The sequence below is a fragment of the Rutilus rutilus genome, assembly GCF_951802725.1.
Source record: "Rutilus rutilus genome assembly, chromosome: 18".
In the NCBI taxonomy this organism is placed as follows: Eukaryota; Metazoa; Chordata; class Actinopteri; order Cypriniformes; family Leuciscidae; genus Rutilus; species Rutilus rutilus.
Window position 1 is genome coordinate 14,769,844 of NC_140231.1, and position 18,573 is coordinate 14,788,416.

The window sequence follows — 18,573 nt, forward strand, 5'->3', positions numbered from 1 at the left end:
TGAATTGCATTGTGGAAGTGCGGTTATGCCAAAGCCGGTACTAAAAATAACAGGACAATATATCTGTAAGTGAATCTCTGTGTCTTGAGCGAGCAGGTCTTTGGCGACATCAGCTGGAGCGCGTGTGTGCGTATGAGAAGCTACTGCTCTCATTGAATTCCAGCAGAGACATGCTGAACTCAGGCAGCCAGTGTCTACGTGGCAAAGCTTGATGAGAGTTTAAGTTCTGCTTGGCAGACGTGCACAATTCAGAATTGCTGCAAAAAATGGTGGGAGGAGAGAAGGGTGAGAGGTTTTTTCCCTAAGTTTCATAATCAGATATTCTGGAAAAACTCCTCCGCTCTGTTTATATAATTTCTTTATAGTTTATTTGGTTTAGATAACTGCGTTAGAGGGTTTGTTTTGTGAATTACCATGAACTTGTATGGACCAGATTTGACCTTGACTTAGTCTTTGGCCTTCTAGATCTGTATTGACTCTATAATGATGTATCTCATGCTAACAGGGGATTAGATTGTGTATGAATGTCTTATTTTATTGCACTTTTTGGAAGTGTCTGCCAGTCTCAAGCCTTTATATGACTTTAGAAGCTGTGGCTCCACTCTTTCTAGAAAGCTCTTATTCTGTTCACTTACACAATCATAAAATGACTTCCTGCTACTGTAACCTGAGAAAGAGGGCAAGCCTTCACAATACTGAATCATCAATACTTTGTGCTTTTTCTACAAACATTGCTTTTGGTATTTTGTTCACTGACCTATCAGAATAATGCAGGTGAATCCAGAGTTTCCCTCCGCTGTGGAACGTTTCCCATTTGAGGACAGCTGTTTTTCAAACTAAATGGCGGACATGCTAATTATTTATCATGTTTAAATCCAAGTTGCAAGTATAATTAGGTATTTTGTCTATTACCAATAAGCCGATAATTAGGCCTATTTCCATGATTTCATTTTCACGGATGCAAAGCTAATATTAAAATTCTATACTATTTTGACTAAATAAATTAAAAATAAAACATATCAACAAGATATGAATCAGTTGTTTTAAATGCAAACATTTTTCATTTGGGCATCACAACATTATAATGTATATTACATCATAATGTTTATTCTGTAAATTATTTGATTCAAATTTTATTTTATACATTTCTTGATTTTTTTTTTCATATTTGCTAAATATGTGGATGCAAATCTGTCTATTAAAAGCAATAGGTCTCATAACAAATATATTTGAAGATGACCTTACATATAAAGGTGGAAAAATCTGAGCCTTTTTGCCTTGTCACTTGTCACTGCATTTGAGAAGAGTGTCGTTTCTGCACTTTTGTGACATTTCAGCCCACACATATCAAGCTGCAGCATACCAAATATGCCATAATGCCTCCAGATAGCCATCGAAGACCATATAGGTCTGTGTGTGTGTCTGTATGTGTGTTCACAGCTTTAGAAAATGTGTGACAGCATGTGTTTTCATTTAACGTTTTCCCAATCCCTGAAACAAAAACATTCCGGTTGTTCCATTGACTAATAGATGTTGGCTTGGTTTTACAAAAAGGAGGAGCACCGGCTTCCTCAAGAGCTGCAAATATCTCCATTTGTGCTGGGCCACCTTTGCAGCAGTGCAATGTCTTGAGAAGGAGAAAGGAGAGCTAATGAAGAATGATCTTTTGCCTTCGAAATTCCGGCTTGTGAGATGAGCTAACTCAACAATGCTCTGATAACTGATGGTGCTTATGTGAATGAGACATTAACTTACAGATTACAGGGTTTATAAGTTTAAGATTGATAGCCAAGGTAAAAATGTGATGAAGCACTCCTGAGAGATGATGGGAAAATCGAGGTAATCGATCTATGATTCACATTCATTTGTTTGTTGTGCTTGCACAACTAGTCATTTTAAGTTGACAATGTTGTAGAAAATGGCATATGTTTTTGGATGCTGGTTTGTTGATGTCAACCAGCAGATGTGAATCGGCAACCAATTTTACCTGAAGTCCTGAAATATATATATATATATATATATATATATATTATTTTGCAGGTTTTCCCACTTACAAAGCATGTAGAAGTCTGTAATTTTTATCATAGGTACTCTTCAACTGTGAGTGACAGAATCTAAAACAAAAATCCATAAAATCACATTATGATTTTTAAGTAATTAATTTGCATTTTATTGCATGACTTAAGTATTTGATACATCAGAAAAGCAGAACTTAATATTTGGTACAGAAACCTTTGTTTGCAATTACAGAGATCATACGTTTCCTGTAGTTCTTGACCAGGTTTGCACACACTGCAGCAGCGATTTTGGCCCACTCCTCCATACAGACCTTCTCCAGATCCTTCAGGTTTCGGGGCTGTCGCTGGGCAATACGGACTTTCAGCTCCCTCCAAATATTTTCTATTGGGTTCAGGTCTGGAGACTGGCTAGGCCACTCCAGGACCTTGTTTCGGGTCGTTGTCATGCTGGAAGACCCAGCCACGACCCATCTCCAATGCTCTTACTGAGGTAAGGAGGTTGTTGGCCAAGATCTCGCGATACATGGCCCCATCCATCCTCCCCTCAATACGGTGCAGTCGTCCTGTCCCCTTTGCAGAAAAGCATCCCCAAAGTTTCCACCTCCATGCTTCATGGTTGGGATGGTGTTCTTGGGGTTCTACTCATCCTTCTTCTTCCTCCAAACACGGCGAGTGGAGTTTAGACCAAAAAGCACTATTTTTGTCTCATCAGACCACATGACCTTCTCCCATTCCTCCTCTGGATCATCCAGATGGTCATTGGCAAACTTCAGACGGGCCTGGACATGCGCTGACTTGAGCAGGGGGACCTTGCGTGCACTGCAGGATTTTAATCCATGACGGCGTAGTGTTACTAATGGTTTTCTTTGACACTGTGGTCCCAGCTCTCTTCAGGTCATTGACCAGGTCCTGCCGTGTAGTTCTGGGCTGATCCCTCACCTTCCTCATGATCATTGATGCCCCACGAGGTGAGATCTTGCATGGTGCCCCAGACCGAGGGAGATTGACCGTCATCTTGAACTCCTTCCATTTTCTAATAATTGCGCCAACAGTTGTTGCCTTCTCACCAAGCTGCTTGCCTATTGTCCTGTAGCCCATCCCAGCCTTGTGCAGGTCTACAATTTTATCCCTGATGTCCTTACACAGCTCTCTGGTCTTGGCCATTGTGGAGAGGTTGGAGTCTGTTTGATTGTGTGTGTGGACAGGTGTCTTTTAATACAGGTAACGAGTTCAAACAGGTGCGGTTAATATAGGTAATGAGTGGAGAACAGGAGGGCTTATTAAAGAAAAACTAACAGGTCTGTGAGAGCCGGAATTCTTACTGGTTGGTAGGTGATCAAATACTTATGTCATGCAATAAAATGCAAATTAATTATTTAAAAATCATACAATGTGATTTTCTGGATTTTTGTTTTAGATTCCGTCTCTCACAGTTGAAGTGTACCTATGATAAAAATTAGGAAGTAGGAAAACCTGCAAAATCGGCAGTGTATCAAATACTTGTTCTCCCCACTGTATATATATATATATATATATATATATATATATATATGAAGTATATATGAATGAAATCAACTTTATTTTCTAAAGCGCTTTATACAATATAGATTGTTTCAAAGCACCTTCACAATAGAAACAAATTAAAATTCTGCTGTAAAGCAGCTCTAACAAGTCAATATTGTCATTATTATTCAGCTCAAGTCAGTTCAGTATTGATTCAGTTCAGTTCCATAACTGTGTAAAATTCATCAGTTGTGCACATACTGTTTACAGTGTATTTGTTCACATACATGTATACGTGTGACAAACTCCTGTACACTCCACTGCACACTGAACAAGCAAAAGACACAAGAGAATAGTGTTTTACATGTTTCACATCGGTGTGTAGTTTGTTGTGTATGTAGCTAATCATTTTATGTTTGTGTGTAGAGTTACTACACACAAATAGCATTTTTAGAAGAGTTCAAATAGTTTTGAATGAAGTGTTTACTATTGCAAGAGATGTGTGACGTTTTACATCTTGTGTGCATGTTTTGTGATTTTGTGTGTAGAGTTTAAAGAAAAGGAGCCATAGTTTCAAAAACTGTGTGTAACCATTTAGAAAAACTGTACTGTATAAAAACCATTACGTCTATGGAGTCCCCACAAAGATAGTAAATCAGACGTGTGTGTGTGTGTGTGTGTGTGTGTGTGTAGGCTCATATTCCTCTGTGCTGAGTCACTCCTTCATTGAGGATACTCTTGGATGTCCAAGACCTTCATTCATCTGGCATGCAATATAGTTTTTTAACCTGTGTTGTTGTTATAGAGGAACAAGTTGGTCCATTCATAGACAACCTACATTTGTGCAACATTCATAACCAATACATTTTGTCATTGTTCTTGTCTTTGTTGAAATCAGTGCAGATTGGAGTTTATTGAACTTTCCTTGCATCACCTGTTTGTTGAACATTTCAAGTTCTGTATCTTACAGTTTAATTTACTTTGACTTAGCACACATTTTTTCAGTTACATCTGTCAGCATTGATTTAAAAACCAAGCTGTATACTTGTTTTGCATGGAAATTTGTTTTGTTTTGCAATAATCATGTCTAATTTGATTCAAAATTAACTTTACCATCAGAAGTATAAACACGAAACAGTGTCTCTGAGGTATGTTTATACAGAAAAAACATGTCAAAAGAGCTTCCACTGCCATATTCAAAGAGGATTTCTCCAGTTGTTAACAGATCCGAATGACTTTGATTTCATTTTCAAAGCAAAGGTTCTACTTGAAAGCTTCTAAAAGATTCAGTTTTCATTTTATCCTTGCAGATTTTCGCAACGCACCCATTTCCTGAATACAAATAACCCTGATATGTCAGAACTGACAAGCCCAGCACTCATTGATTCGAAGAATTATGATAATTGGCAACAGTTACTAACTGCCTGGCCTTCATCAATATTCTGTACATCAGCATTGCCCCTTGCAGACTGATGTTGGAAACCCCAGCTACAGTTGAAAACGCCAATGACTTCAGGTCAAGGGATAACTAGGAGCAGACGTGGTATATCAGAATGGCAACCAGAATATAAGATGCTTGTTTGTAGCTTTATATTTTTAGCCAATAGCAAAAGAACGCAGTGGCACATTGAAGGCCGTTACCCTTGAAATATGATGACTGTGGGATTTGGTTGTGTGTCAGCTGACATTGTGATACTTGCTTGACTGTCGCAATGAGAGTATAGTGTAATGATGCTGACTTTACAGTAATTTCATAGTTTTACCTTGGGGTAGTTCACCCCAAAATGAAAATTCTCTCATCATTTACTCACCCTTAAGTTGATCCAAACCTGTATGATTTTTTTCTTCGTCTGCTGAACACGGGTACAGAATACAGGTTTGGAACAATTTGAGTGTGAGACAGAAATTGTGAAAGAATTTTCATGTTGGGTAAACTGTCCTTTAATACTCACATTATCTATAAAAGCTAACTATATTAGTGTTACTTAGGGACCAATGTGTTTTTGTCAATAATAAAATATAACTATCCAATAATTCATTATTTAATCAGTGGGTTTTTCTGGGACAAACACAGTAAAGGAGTTTAATTTAATCTCAGTTAGGGTGACAGTATCAAACATGAACAGGTAAATTCATACTTAGTACAACAAAAACAACTAATACAATTTTAGTCTATGCACTGCTTTTAGTTACAGCAACCCATGGTCTGTGCTGATTCTCATTTGAAAGTAATTTTTATTCTAAGCCAATACTTAACCTTTTCCATGACACTGGCCTTTTGTGTGGATGTCCTGGTAATTGCCTCTATCCTTTGTGTTGTTCCAGCACTAGACGCACATTTACAGGTCACCCTAACATATTAGTACTTGTTTTCCAAAATCTAAGTTGACTCCATGCAGAAAACTTCAGTTTGAGTGACATGGACCAGCTTTGGTTTTCCTCTTTAGTTTATTTCTAGTGTAATGTGCATATAAATACACAGCTTTTGGAAGTAGTAAAGCAGATGTCTATTGCACAAACAAAGCTGATGACCCATTTTTATGGTAATTTGTCATGTCAAACAAGGTAATAAGCATTGTCTGATGGCAGATATTGACCTAAATTATTTAGAATTATTTTTAGGAATTTGTACATTTAATGTTTCTGCTAATTTCTTTTTGCCGACATCTGCAGCATTTGCGCTTATAAATGAATGTTAATTTTGGCAGTAAACATTGCTGATTTTTGTGGTGCATTTGTTTGACATCCCATTTGGTTAATATCAGGGTGTTGCTTGTTTCAAAATAAGCCAGAAGTGTATCAAATTCTATTTTATTATTAAACATAAATAAGAAGTTTATCAGACTATGTACACTGCTTTGCCTCTTCCTAAACATTTGCCTCCATTCCGATCTATATTCATAGACTGTATTTACATATATTACCCTAAAAGTTCTATAGGGGAAATAAAATCTGAAAGGAACTAAAGAAGAGCATTTGTTTGAATTACAATTCATTGGGTATTGATCTTTAAGTCCTGAATCGCTGATCCACAGAAAAAAATCCACAGTTTCTTTTTTCTATTTAATTTGTTTTCACCCAAAAAGGTTGGACTTTTTTTTGTGTGGGTTAACCCTTAAGCACATACCTTGGGTCTTTAGTGACCCCGTCCCGGGTCATTCACTACTCTTCTCCTCAATCATTTTTTTAAAGTAAGACATCAACCTTCTTAGTTTTCCTCAATCAATTCATTATAAACAATATAACAAGATTTTATTATAATAAAATTATAAAAGACTGCCTGTTTTCCCATTCATTTTTTGTACACATTTTATAGGGTTGCTAACACCCCGAGGTGTGTAACAGAGTAAGTATATTTTTTCTGCACAACAATAATTGAATCTTTGATGACTGAATAAGTGCAATTTACCTTTATTCCACAAGGTGCAATACACAATGATGAAGTGACGTTTCTCTCATAGTTACCGCAGGCAGAAAACAAAAGAATAGGAAGAATCATCAGCAAAACTTGGCTCAGCAATTTACTGCAGAGCAAGTACTGAACACAATCAGATATTAGTGTCACTGTCACTTAACGGTGGATCTGGTGAAGAAGCTGTCAGCGATCAAAATATTGATTTTGAAGATGTTGAAAATGATAGTTTTGAGAATATGTTTGAGATTGTGAATATGAGCCAGATGCTGAATGTACTGGTAAATGAGCTCTGATGATTACAGTGATGATGGTATAAAACATCTGCTCAAACTGAACCATCCAATGATAAAATGATAACTCATCCAATGATAAATTGCTGAACTAGACACGTTCCTGGGTTAACATGTTTTGTTGATCCTGGAACAACATTCCTGTCCGAAAATGGTATCGTAACCATATCTCTACCCCTAAACCTAATCCTACCCATAAGTTATTCCTAAAATCAGAGGGAAATGACAGGTGAATAACACTGATGTAGAAGCACCTAACCCTGGTTGTAAGCCTAAACTTGACATAAACTGTAAACTTGTCTCTCAAATTTGATTGGTTGATTGGAATGTTGTTCCAGGATCAACAAAGATGTTGATACAGGAACATGTTGCACTTGGTGAAATCGGGTTCTTCCATTTAAATATAGTATTGAATAGAGTATGAAATACCATACATTCGAAGTTGTTTTGCAAAACATTCAAACGTATATAAGTTGTTTGACAGTGTCAGGAGAACTGATTATGCCATCCACTGTGCTTGATGGGAGTGGGCGGTCACTTCTAAGCTCTTTTGCTGGGATTCTGGTTTCCATAGTAACCGCGACTTCTCTGATTGGTGAATCACTCCTTTAGGATTATCTCATTACTTCTGAATAAATTCTGAAATTATATTAGAACATCAAATGGCATATAAAAATCTGTAGTCATAATATCACCTTGGGAAGAAACATCATATTTCTCTTAAAACACTGAGAAGAAGTCACTGAGCACATAGCAGCGACTTACAAAAAAGCAACATGTTTTTGGACATGATACCATGGTGTTGTAAAATACCATGGTAAATGAATATGATAATCATTGGTACTCCACAGTGATTATTTTGTAAGGGAAGTCAAAGGCAAGATATCATTGAATTGGTACAGTAATCTTTTTCTGCCTGTCATTGGATTCACACTGTCCTTCGCTCGAGCAGTTTTGGCACAGACAAAGCCCGAGAGACATGCCTCAGTTGCACCCAATCTGAACATGAAAGCTCTTTGAGTTAAGAGAGTGTTTTTGCCGTGTATTAGGTGACAAGAGAGAGAATGTGCCGAATCAAATGAGAAACATACTGCCACTGTTTTTCCACATTTTTGTTTATCATTGTACAGCTATTTCCTTATTCTAGAAATGGGCTGAATAATGATCTTAATCTACAGCCTGAAGAATATACAAAGGGCAATTTAGTTTCCATGGCTCAATTAAAGGAATAGTTCAACCAAAAATGAAAATGATCACATTTACTCACCCTCAAGCCATCCTAGTTGTATATGACTTTCTTTTTCAGTTGAACACAATCAGAGTTATATATAAAAAAAATATCCTGGCTCTTCCCAGCTTTGTAATGGCATTTAATAGTGCATTGAATTGAATAGAGTTTTTGAAGCTCCAAAAAGCGCATCCATCCATCATAAAAGTAATCCATATGGCTCCAGTGGTTTAGTCATTTCCTTCTGAAGCAAAGCGATGTGTTTTTGTAAGAAAAATATTAATATTTAAAACTTTATAAACTATAATCACTGGCATCAGGCAACGGCCATATGCGCGTTCACGAGAGAGTCGAGTTCCAGATGAAGGGTGACCTCTGACCCAACGTATGACATAGGACGTATGATGTAGCGTAAGCTGGAATTGACGAACGCAGCAGCACAGAGAACAAAACTGCTAAAGATGTTCTTAAATCCTAGTTATGTGGATCAATTAAACACTCTTTCAACTAATTCAACTAATTAAAGAAGTTCAACTAATTGCATTAAATATACATTTAAACTAAAATACATTTTAACTTAATTGCAAAAAGTATGCAATTAAGTATTCGAAAACATTACATTCACTTCGCACTTAAGGTATGTTCTTGTATACTAAGTATTATTTCCTTAATAAGTAGGACTGCTCTTTTTAAAAAGTATGCCAAAGTGTACTTCTTTTTCCCAAGGGTCATCATACTTTTTTATTATTGTTTAATATTGTTTTCCTCTGTGCTCCACTTCTGCTTCTGAAAGTTACAGTATGTTTTCATTGTACCCAAAAGATCACGGGAAATTTGATTCCCCATGATTTGACCTCTTTAAATTGTATTCTTGAATATTTTGTGTGCATTTTTTTGCAGGTTCCCCTTTGGGTGGTCTGGCTGGAATGGAGTTTTTACCCCACCATGTTAAGAAGAAAATGAAGAGCAATATACGAGCTCGCAGAGAGACGTATGAAGATGAGATCTTTAACATTGAGGTTCTGTTGGGGGTGGACTGCTCTGTGGTGATGTTTCATGGCAGAGAGCACATCCAGAAGTACCTCCTCACACTCATGAACATTGTAAGTTTCTCCTTTAGAAAGAATTTACACTGATTTCATGTAAATATGTGTACATTTTTACACCTTTTGTACATAGTTTGAAGAGGTTCTGAGATTACCCTATTATCATAAGCAAAGCAAAATCCTCAGTTTTCCCCACACTCTTAAAAAAATAAAGGTTCTTTTTTGGCTTCTATGGAGAACCTTTAACATGGAATCTCTGCGTTGCGCAAAAGGTTCTTTACAGAGCAAAAAGGTTCTTCAGATTATTAAAAAGTTCTTTATACTAAGAAAACATTTTTCTTTTAAGAACTGCTCATAGTAAGGTTTTTTGGTAATCCCGAAATGGTTCTTCTATTTCACTGTTGTGAAAACACCCTTTTGCCTTTATTATTAAAGGGATAGTTCAGGCAAAAATTCTGTCATCATTTACTCACCCTTAAGTTTTTCCAAACCTGTATGAGTTTCTTTCTTCTGCTGAACACAAAAGGTATTTTTGAAGAAAATGGGCCCCATTGACTTCCATAGTATGGAAAAAAATACAATGGAAGTCAATGGGGTCCATCAACTGTTCGGTTACCAACATTCTTCAAAATATTTTCTTTTTATGTTCAACAAAGGAAAGAAATTGAGGGTAACAAAATAAAGAACATCAACAACTTGAGGGTGTGTAAAGGATGACAAGGAGTTCAGGGAAAGAGTTCTTCTACTTCAAGTTACTTTGTATAAAAGGTGTTAGCTAAAGGGCTTTTGCTTAAGTATTTGTCTGCTAAATGACGAGTAATTTACCTTAGGAACTTTTAGGTTCTGCGTCTTGTGTAAACCAAAAATCTCCCACAGTGTCACTTTGCAGACAGTATCATTGTTATATCCAACAATGATTATATCAAACTCAAAGAGGGAAATTAGCATTACTGTACACAATGCTTGGATGTCGGAGGTTGAGCCAAACCTTTGGAGGTTGAGCCAAACCAGGGAGTCTTTTTCCCTGACAACTGCTCTAAGTCAAGAAATTACATCCACATCACTGACAGAGTTTCCTACCTGAAAGATTGATGTACTTGAGATCCTCGACAAGACCAGACTTGCAATGAACTGGCCGTCAAACCTGCATAACTAAACATTTTCTGTCTTTTTCTTTTTCATTTTAGTTTTGGTTTGGCTTTATGGTAGTGTGCAAAGAAAACCCCAGATCCAGTGTCCCGTAATCAATTTGAAGATACTTAACACAAACTTTTAGTGTCTGTTATAGTGCCCCTTGTGGAAATGTACAAAATGCAATGCATATTTGCTTAGCGTTATGAACTGCGGTCTGACATTTTGAAACGCAAAAACACACTAAATCGAATTTGCATAGCTAGAAACGGTTTCGTTTATGCTCGTGTAAAGTATGTTTATAAAAGTGACTACCAGTTCCAAAGGTCTTGCAACTTATATTCCAGTGTTCCTCCACGCTCATAGTTCTCTCATTCACACTTCAATTTTGTTTGCACGGCGGTTCCGTGGCTAAGCAGAAGACAAGCTCCGATGGTATACCTTGCTGCATTATTAATTAAGTCCTAATGATTTTCTGGAACTTTGGCCTCTTACACGTCAATTAGCTACCTGCTAAAGACAAGCTGAGATCTGGACTAATAAAATCCTGACAGGGTCCTGGAGAGGGCCAGAGACAGCCAGCACTAATGAGAGACTTGCTGCTAAGGTGATTAGTATGGTGTGTGTGTGTGTGTGTGTTTGTGTGGGAGAAAAGAGAATACAAACAAGAGAGTATGTGCTGATAATAGTCATTAATGTGCCGGGTTACATAGCTGTCATTACTGAGTGCCTAGACACATGGTTTCAGGTGGGAACAGGGTTACTTGGCACTGTTTCTTAGAGACTGATATGCTTAGCAACAATAATGAATTGTTACTTTAACAACAAGGAAACATCTCTTATTTATCTCATTATAAATATATAATAATGATTTTTTATAATATAAAATTAAATATTTTATGTAATATCAAGTGAAGTTAATAAACATCATTTTGAGAGGAGTACACCCTAATCTTCAAATGAATGGCAGGATATTAAAGCAGCTTCCCCTGTTTTCAGTTCTTTTGGCATCCCTCCTCCTCCCCTTCTCCAGGGGGTCCAATTCGGAGCTCAAGTAGAATATCCTTTCCGAACCCCTCTATAGCGGACAGCAAGCCAAAACCGCTTACCATGTGCGCTAGTCGTTTACCATGGTTTAATTTTTTATTTCACCTAAAAACGTTTTGGCCGTCATTTACACGACAATGGCGTTTTGGGGGCCTGAAAATGCAAAGTTTTAAAAGCAGGTTCCAAAGTGCACGTTTTTTAAATCGATACTCCGTGTAAACTACAAAAACGCACATTTGGGAAAACGGTGACGTTGTGCACATGTGTATTACGTGTTCAGTCTATAGTCAGTCTATAGTTTTTCTTTACAAAGTGACATCGCCAACTACTGGCCTGGCATGCATAATACAGCACTTTTAGTCACTGTTTTCACAAATTTTGTCATTTTCGCAGCATTAGTCATTTTGACAAAATTGTCTTTTGTACGAAAAAAAATAAATAAAATTTTTTCCCCGTTTTTAGTACATCGTTGTTGTGTAAATGTACCCTAAAACAGTTTGGTTGCTCTAAAATGTATTTGTACCGTTTATTTTTCATCATTCATTCTTGACATTCTAGGAGTTTTTCAATATATCAATAAATTGATATTCTTTTCTTCCCTATTGTGACATATATCCAGTGAAATGGCTTTTCAAACAAGAAAAAAATGTTGGGGAATTGATTGGATGGTCGTGGTTTGCTATTGCTGTGATGTCATGTCATGTGAGTGACAGGTTGTCCCGCCCTTGCGCCAGTAAACGCGTCATCAGAGAAGAGAAGATAAATCATTCATAATAAATACTGCAATATTCCATAAAAAAAGTAATGGCAATTTTGATTTCATGGTGACTAAAATATCAAAAGATTTATTTTCTTTACATTATCTTCTTCTTGTTACAGTAACAGTCTTTTCCAGAGCCATCTGTAATTATGTGAACACACACTCATCTAAAGTTTAGTTTCATTGAAACACAAGTGATGTTATAAGGAATAGGCATCTAATTGTATCTGTATGCATTCTGGTGAGAGGTTGAAGCGTTCTAGTGGAAACTATAGCTAGCTCAGTGTCTGCTCTCCATAATCAGGCTCAGATTTTTAAACAGCCTCTAGTCGAGCTGTCATCCATCTGTCAGTGTCTTTTTTGTATGAGAGCGTGTGTGTGAGGTTTAGTGCTTCATTCGGTTTCTTTCTTACACACCCTGGTCATTTAGCCAGAGCTTAGCGCCTCCTTACAGATTTCTTCCCAGGTTCCCCCAGGGCATTGTGTAAATGAGTGGAGAGAAGTCAGGTGTGAGCATGGTGAAACTGTTTCTCTTCTTTAGGCCCATGTAATGCTGAAATTGAACTGGGGATCTTAAATCTATGTTCTTTTATGAAGGGATGCAGATATGCAGGGGTGTCTTTCTTTCTCTTTCTTTGAGATAACACTTGTACCCCTCCTTGTTCACTTCTCTTACATCTGTTTTTAGTAAACTTTTTTAATAAGCATTTTTATAAAAACTGTAACACTTTTTTTCCTCTGAGGTACCCTGAGGGTCCCAGGACGTCACTTTTATAGATACTTTTTACGTACAAATTTTAACCTAGAAATATATATTTTTTTTCATTAAAAAATCTCTGAAAGATGCCTGAAAGATCTGAATGAACATGTACAATAGACATGTAAACACATGTCAAGGCACTAGTAAATGATGACTCAGGGTTCAGGGTTCACCTTTAAAACCTTCTCAAGGTGACTGTAAGGCTGTGCATTTTTCAGCTCACAGGCAGTAAACTCTCAACTTCTCAAATTGCCTCTGGCTCTGTGACAGTTTTTCTTGCCTACATAATTTTGGCATCCGTGTTATTGCCCAGACGAATTACACGTCCATGCATCACAGCTAGGCTGTCTCTGTTAAGGCTGTGTTTGTGTTACCTTTCTTCTTGTTTATCCTTTATGTTTTTCTTATGAATCGTTCCACAGGTGAATGAGATTTATCAGGACAGCTCCCTGGGTGCCAATATTAATGTTGTCCTGGTTAGAATCATGATGCTCTGCTCCTCCAAGGTAAGACGGCATCAGCCAGCTTCCTTCTGAAACTATTTTGGATGACTTTGGTTGTATCAACAGCACTTCAAAGTATGAAAATATCTTAACTATGAAAAATATGATAATCTAGTGAACTCGACTGTCCAACAGAGACTGTTATGAAGTATATCCTGTTATCGCAATCCAAAGCAAAGTCTCACCGCTGTAGCTGAAGAAGATCGTTTTAAAGTTAGACTTTTGGTTTATGTCTGGAGCCTAGACACATTACCAATGGCCTGAATGCCTAAGAATCTTTTAAAGCTTAAAATGCGAAAATTGTGTACACAAATTTTTTTTTGAAAACATACGTTTAATTCTTTTAGGTTCAGTCAAAGTGGTGTTGAAGTTCACTGCATACTTTTGACCTCTACGAAAGACTTTGATTTGTTTCTAATTGTCTCTTGTATTCTAAGATAGAATCTAAGTTGGATATAAATAGATATAAATCATCTTTACCTGCAGTACAGAGTCGTTCACAAGATGCACATGCATTAAAGAGCTGTTTGCAAGTTTTGTTTCCAACAATGGATTGTAGCAATATCCACCTCATCCAGCGCTCTTTTTGTTTTCTGTTTTATAAAGTATCCTGTTACACTGTAAGAAACCGCTGAACAATTTCAGAACTTTTTGCAAACCCATTTGACAGATCAAAAGTGTGATTCATTCACGAATTTGCCATTCTCATCTGTGATTCTGCACAACTGATAGAAAACACACAACATGATTGCTAAAATATTATCAGGGAAAATAATTCTCAGGTCTGTACATTGACAGGATTTATCAGTAATATTTTACTGGGACTCATGCCCCAGTAAAAAGGGTCTAGCGACATCCCTGGTTGACAAAGTGGGAGTGTATGAACCTGTGATTTGTGTTGGTTTTGTCAGTCCATGGGTTTGATTGAGCTGGGCAACGCCTCTCAGAGTCTGGAGAACGTCTGTCGCTGGGCCTTCCTGCAGCAGAAAGAGGACAAGAATGATGCAGAATACCACGATCATGCCATTTTCCTCACCAGGCAGGAGTTTGGGCCCACTGGAATGCAGGGTAATACTTTTATGAAATCATAACATGATGCATGTGCTAGAGTTGTCAAAAGTACAGACTTCGGTACCAAGTTGGTACTGAAATAAATAAAAAATTTGACGATACCAGCATTTCCCTCTAGCATTTTGAGCCCTGTTGAATGGATTCTTAAACACCTCTGATTGGCCATTGTGCTGATGCGCTCAACATACAGTGGGTACGGAAAGTATTCAGAGTATTCAGAATTCAAATTGTTCACTCTTTGTTATATTGCAGCCATTTGCTAAAATCATTTAAGTTCATTTTTTTTCCTCATTATTGTACACACAGCACCCCATATTGACAGAAAAACACAGAATTGTTGACATTTTTGCACATTTATTAAAAAAGAAAAACTGAAATATCACATGGTCCTAAGTATTCAGACCCTTTGCTCAGTATTTAGTAGAAGCACCCTTTTGATCTAATACAGCCATGAGTCTTTTTGGGAAAGATGCAACAAGTTTTTCACACCTGGATTTGGGTATCCTCTGCCATTCCTCCAGTTCTGTCAGGTTGGATGGTAAACGTTGGTGGACAGCCATTTTCAGGTCTCTCCAGAGATGCTCAATTGGGTTTAAGTCAGGGCTCTGGCTGGGCCATTCAAGAACAGTCACGGAGTTGTTGTGAAGCCACTCCTTCGTTATTTTAGCTGTGTGCTTAGGGTCATTGTCTTGTTGGAAGGTGAACCTTCGGCCCAGTCTGAGGTCCTGAGCACTCTGGAGAAGGTTTTCGTCCAGGATATCCCTGTACTTGGCCGCATTCATCTTTCCCTTGATTGCAACCAGTCATCCTGTCCCTGCAGCTGAAAAACACCCCCACAGCATGATGCTGCCACCACCATGCTTCACTGTTGAGACTGTATTGGACAGGTGATGAGCAGTGCCTGGTTTTCTCCACACATACCGCTTAGAATTAAGGCCAAAAAGTTCTATCTTGGTCTCATCAGACCAGAGAATCTTATTTATCACCATCTTGGAGTCCTTCAGGTGTGCTTTCATGTGTCTTGCACTGAGGAGAGGCTTCCGTCGGGCCACTCTGCCATAAAGCCCCAACTGGTGGATGGCTGCAGTGATGGTTGACTTACTACAACTTTCTCCCATCTCCCGACTGCATCTCTGGAGCTGAGCCACAGTGATCTTTGGGTTCTTCTTTACCTCTCTCACCAAGGCTCTTCTCCCCCGATGGCTCAGTTTGGCCGGACGGCCAGCTCTAGGAAGGGTTCTGGTCGTCCCAAACGTCTTCCATTTAAGGATTATGGAGGCCTCATGATTCTCATTTGCTCTGACATGCACTGTGAGCTGTAAGGTCTTATATAGACAGGTGTGTGGCTTTCCTAATCAAGTCCAATCAGTATAATCAAACACAGCTGGACTCAAATAAAGCTGTAGAACCATCTCAAGGATGATCAGAAGAAATGGACAGCACCTGAGTTAAATATATGAGTGTCACAGCAAAGGGTCTGAATACTTAGGACCATGTGATATTTCAGTTTTTCTTTTTTAATAAATGTGCAAAAATGTCAACAATTCTGTGTTTTTCTGTCAATATGGAGTGCTGTGTGTACAATAATGAGGAAAAAAAAATGAACTTAAATGATTTTTGCAAATGGCTGCAATATAACAAAGAGTGAAAAATTTAAGGGGGTCTGAATACTATCCGTACCCACTGTATATGATCAACAATGACATCTTTGACGCTCTTCACCAAGCGCTTACATAGAGACACACGGGAGCATTTAAAAACAGGCCTCTATCAGCGGATCCCTAATATATCTGCTTATAGACTGTTTTTAAACTCTCCCGTGTGTATCTATGTAAGCGCTCGGTTAAGAGCGTCAAAGATGTCATTGTTGATCACTGTAGCCAATCACAGACATATATGTTGAGCGCATCAACACAATGGCCAACCAGAGGTGTTTAAGAATCTGTTCAACAGCGCTCAGAATGCTAGAGGGAAATGCTGGTATCGTCACATTTTTAAATTTCATATACTTTTTGACAACTCTAGCATAAAAAATTCAGCTAAAACTCATGTACAGAAGAGAGTTACACTAAGTTATTTTCAGCAAGACTTGTCGATTTGAGGCAGCATAAACAACAGACTGTTGTTTATGCGGCTGTTGAGTTATGTGACTATGCAAATACTTTTCTACTCTGACTTTTATCTTCCCTTTCTTTGCAGGTTATGCTCCTGTAACAGGAATGTGTCACCCTGTGAGAAGTTGCACTCTGAACCACGAGGATGGCTTCTCCTCTGCTTTTGTTGTGGCCCATGAGACAGGACATGTGTGAGAAAAACTTGATCAGAACTTCCACCATAATTTGCCACCACTGACCAATGTTGGAGAAGCTAAATCTTCTATCTATCTTTTAGCCTCAAGATACTCCTAATTTAAAGTAGTTGAACTTCAGTCAAGTCCTGAAGTCAAGCCACTATGGGCCAGATTTACTAATAGCTTGTGCCAGCACAAACCCTCTTTTTGCATAAAAAACTACTGTCAGGATTTACTAAAGCCACGCAATGAAAAATTTGTGCTGAAAAGGTATGGACACAGTTATTTTTGTGGCTGACCTTATTGCATATGCATTTGTAGGAGTTTCCCTTTCAGATGCAAAGTTTATGGCAGGAGATTAAATGAATGAATTTAAATGAATCATGCAAGGCAATATCTTTGAATATCAGACTATTTTATTTTTTAATCAGAGCAGTATTTATATAGCACAAAACACATGTTTATATAGCACATGTTTCCTTTAAGTACAAAAGATGACTGAGAGAGTAATATTCGTTTGTTATATTCAGACTGGGGATGGAGCATGACGGCCAGGCGAATGAGTGCGAGGATGAGGTTCCCATGGGCAGTATCATGGCTCCTCTGGTTCAAGCAGCCTTCCACCGCTTTCACTGGTCCCTATGCAGTCAACAGGAGCTCAGGCGATACCTCAAGTGAGTAACTGTGTTTTTGTAGCTTCCTGATTTGTAGTATATGAACATATTCACCCGGTTCATTGATTGTAAATCCTAAAATAGTGCTGTTACTTATGCAGTACATATGACTGTCTTCGCGACGACCCTTTTGATCATGAGTGGCCAACTCTGCCCCAGCTGCCTGGTCTGCATTACTCTATGAACGAACAGTGCCGCTTTGACTTTGGCATGGGCTACATGATGTGCACTGCGGTGAGTGAAACAGAAACTTTATCACACCAACCAACCTGACATGCCATCTGACTCCACATCCAACCACATAAACTAGTAGGATTTATAGTTAGTGAATCCGGCAATGCAGAATACAGTTAAAGGGACTGTGTGTAGGAATTTCTCCCATCTAGTGGTGAAATTGTATTTTGCATTCAAACGAATAATGCTCTCCAGCGCCTCACTTTTTCAAATGCGCGTTGCATCTACGGTAGCCATTACGTACTAAAAAGCTATGACAGGATGTCTTATAATAGCACTTCGAGTTTTTCTTCGGGTGAACAGGTTTGTTATTTAAAACAAACTGAAACTTGAAACAACGAAAAAAAGAATGTTACAGTATGAATTACTGACTGTGAAAAACATTAACTATGGTAATTAGTAGTAATGCCTTCTTTACTCGTTATATTTTTTGAAGTACGTGCATTGTTAGATATCATCATCATCATCAGAGCCTTCTCTAACGTTACTTTATTCAATAGCTGCTATTCATCAAAGAGCCTGTTTAACTTTTAACTATAAATGTTCTACTGTCTATATAATAAAGTACTCAACCAAGCAATGGAAAAAAAAGCTTGTAATTAA

General features: G+C 37.9%; 1 protein-coding gene across 2 annotated transcripts in view; it reads left to right on the forward strand.

Moving 5' to 3' along the window:
- adamts2a (ADAM metallopeptidase with thrombospondin type 1 motif, 2a) overlaps window positions 1-18,573 on the forward strand; it is a 91,723-nt gene that overhangs the window by 47,339 nt on the left and 25,811 nt on the right. For both annotated transcript variants that reach the window (XM_084387507.1, XM_084387508.1), the window contains exons 4-9: window positions 9,355-9,557; window positions 13,621-13,704; window positions 14,613-14,769; window positions 16,972-17,077; window positions 17,593-17,736; window positions 17,838-17,970. In XM_084387507.1, the coding sequence (XP_084243633.1) occupies window positions 9,355-9,557; window positions 13,621-13,704; window positions 14,613-14,769; window positions 16,972-17,077; window positions 17,593-17,736; window positions 17,838-17,970 (827 nt within the window). The remainder of the gene's footprint in view (window positions 1-9,354; window positions 9,558-13,620; window positions 13,705-14,612; window positions 14,770-16,971; window positions 17,078-17,592; window positions 17,737-17,837; window positions 17,971-18,573) is intronic.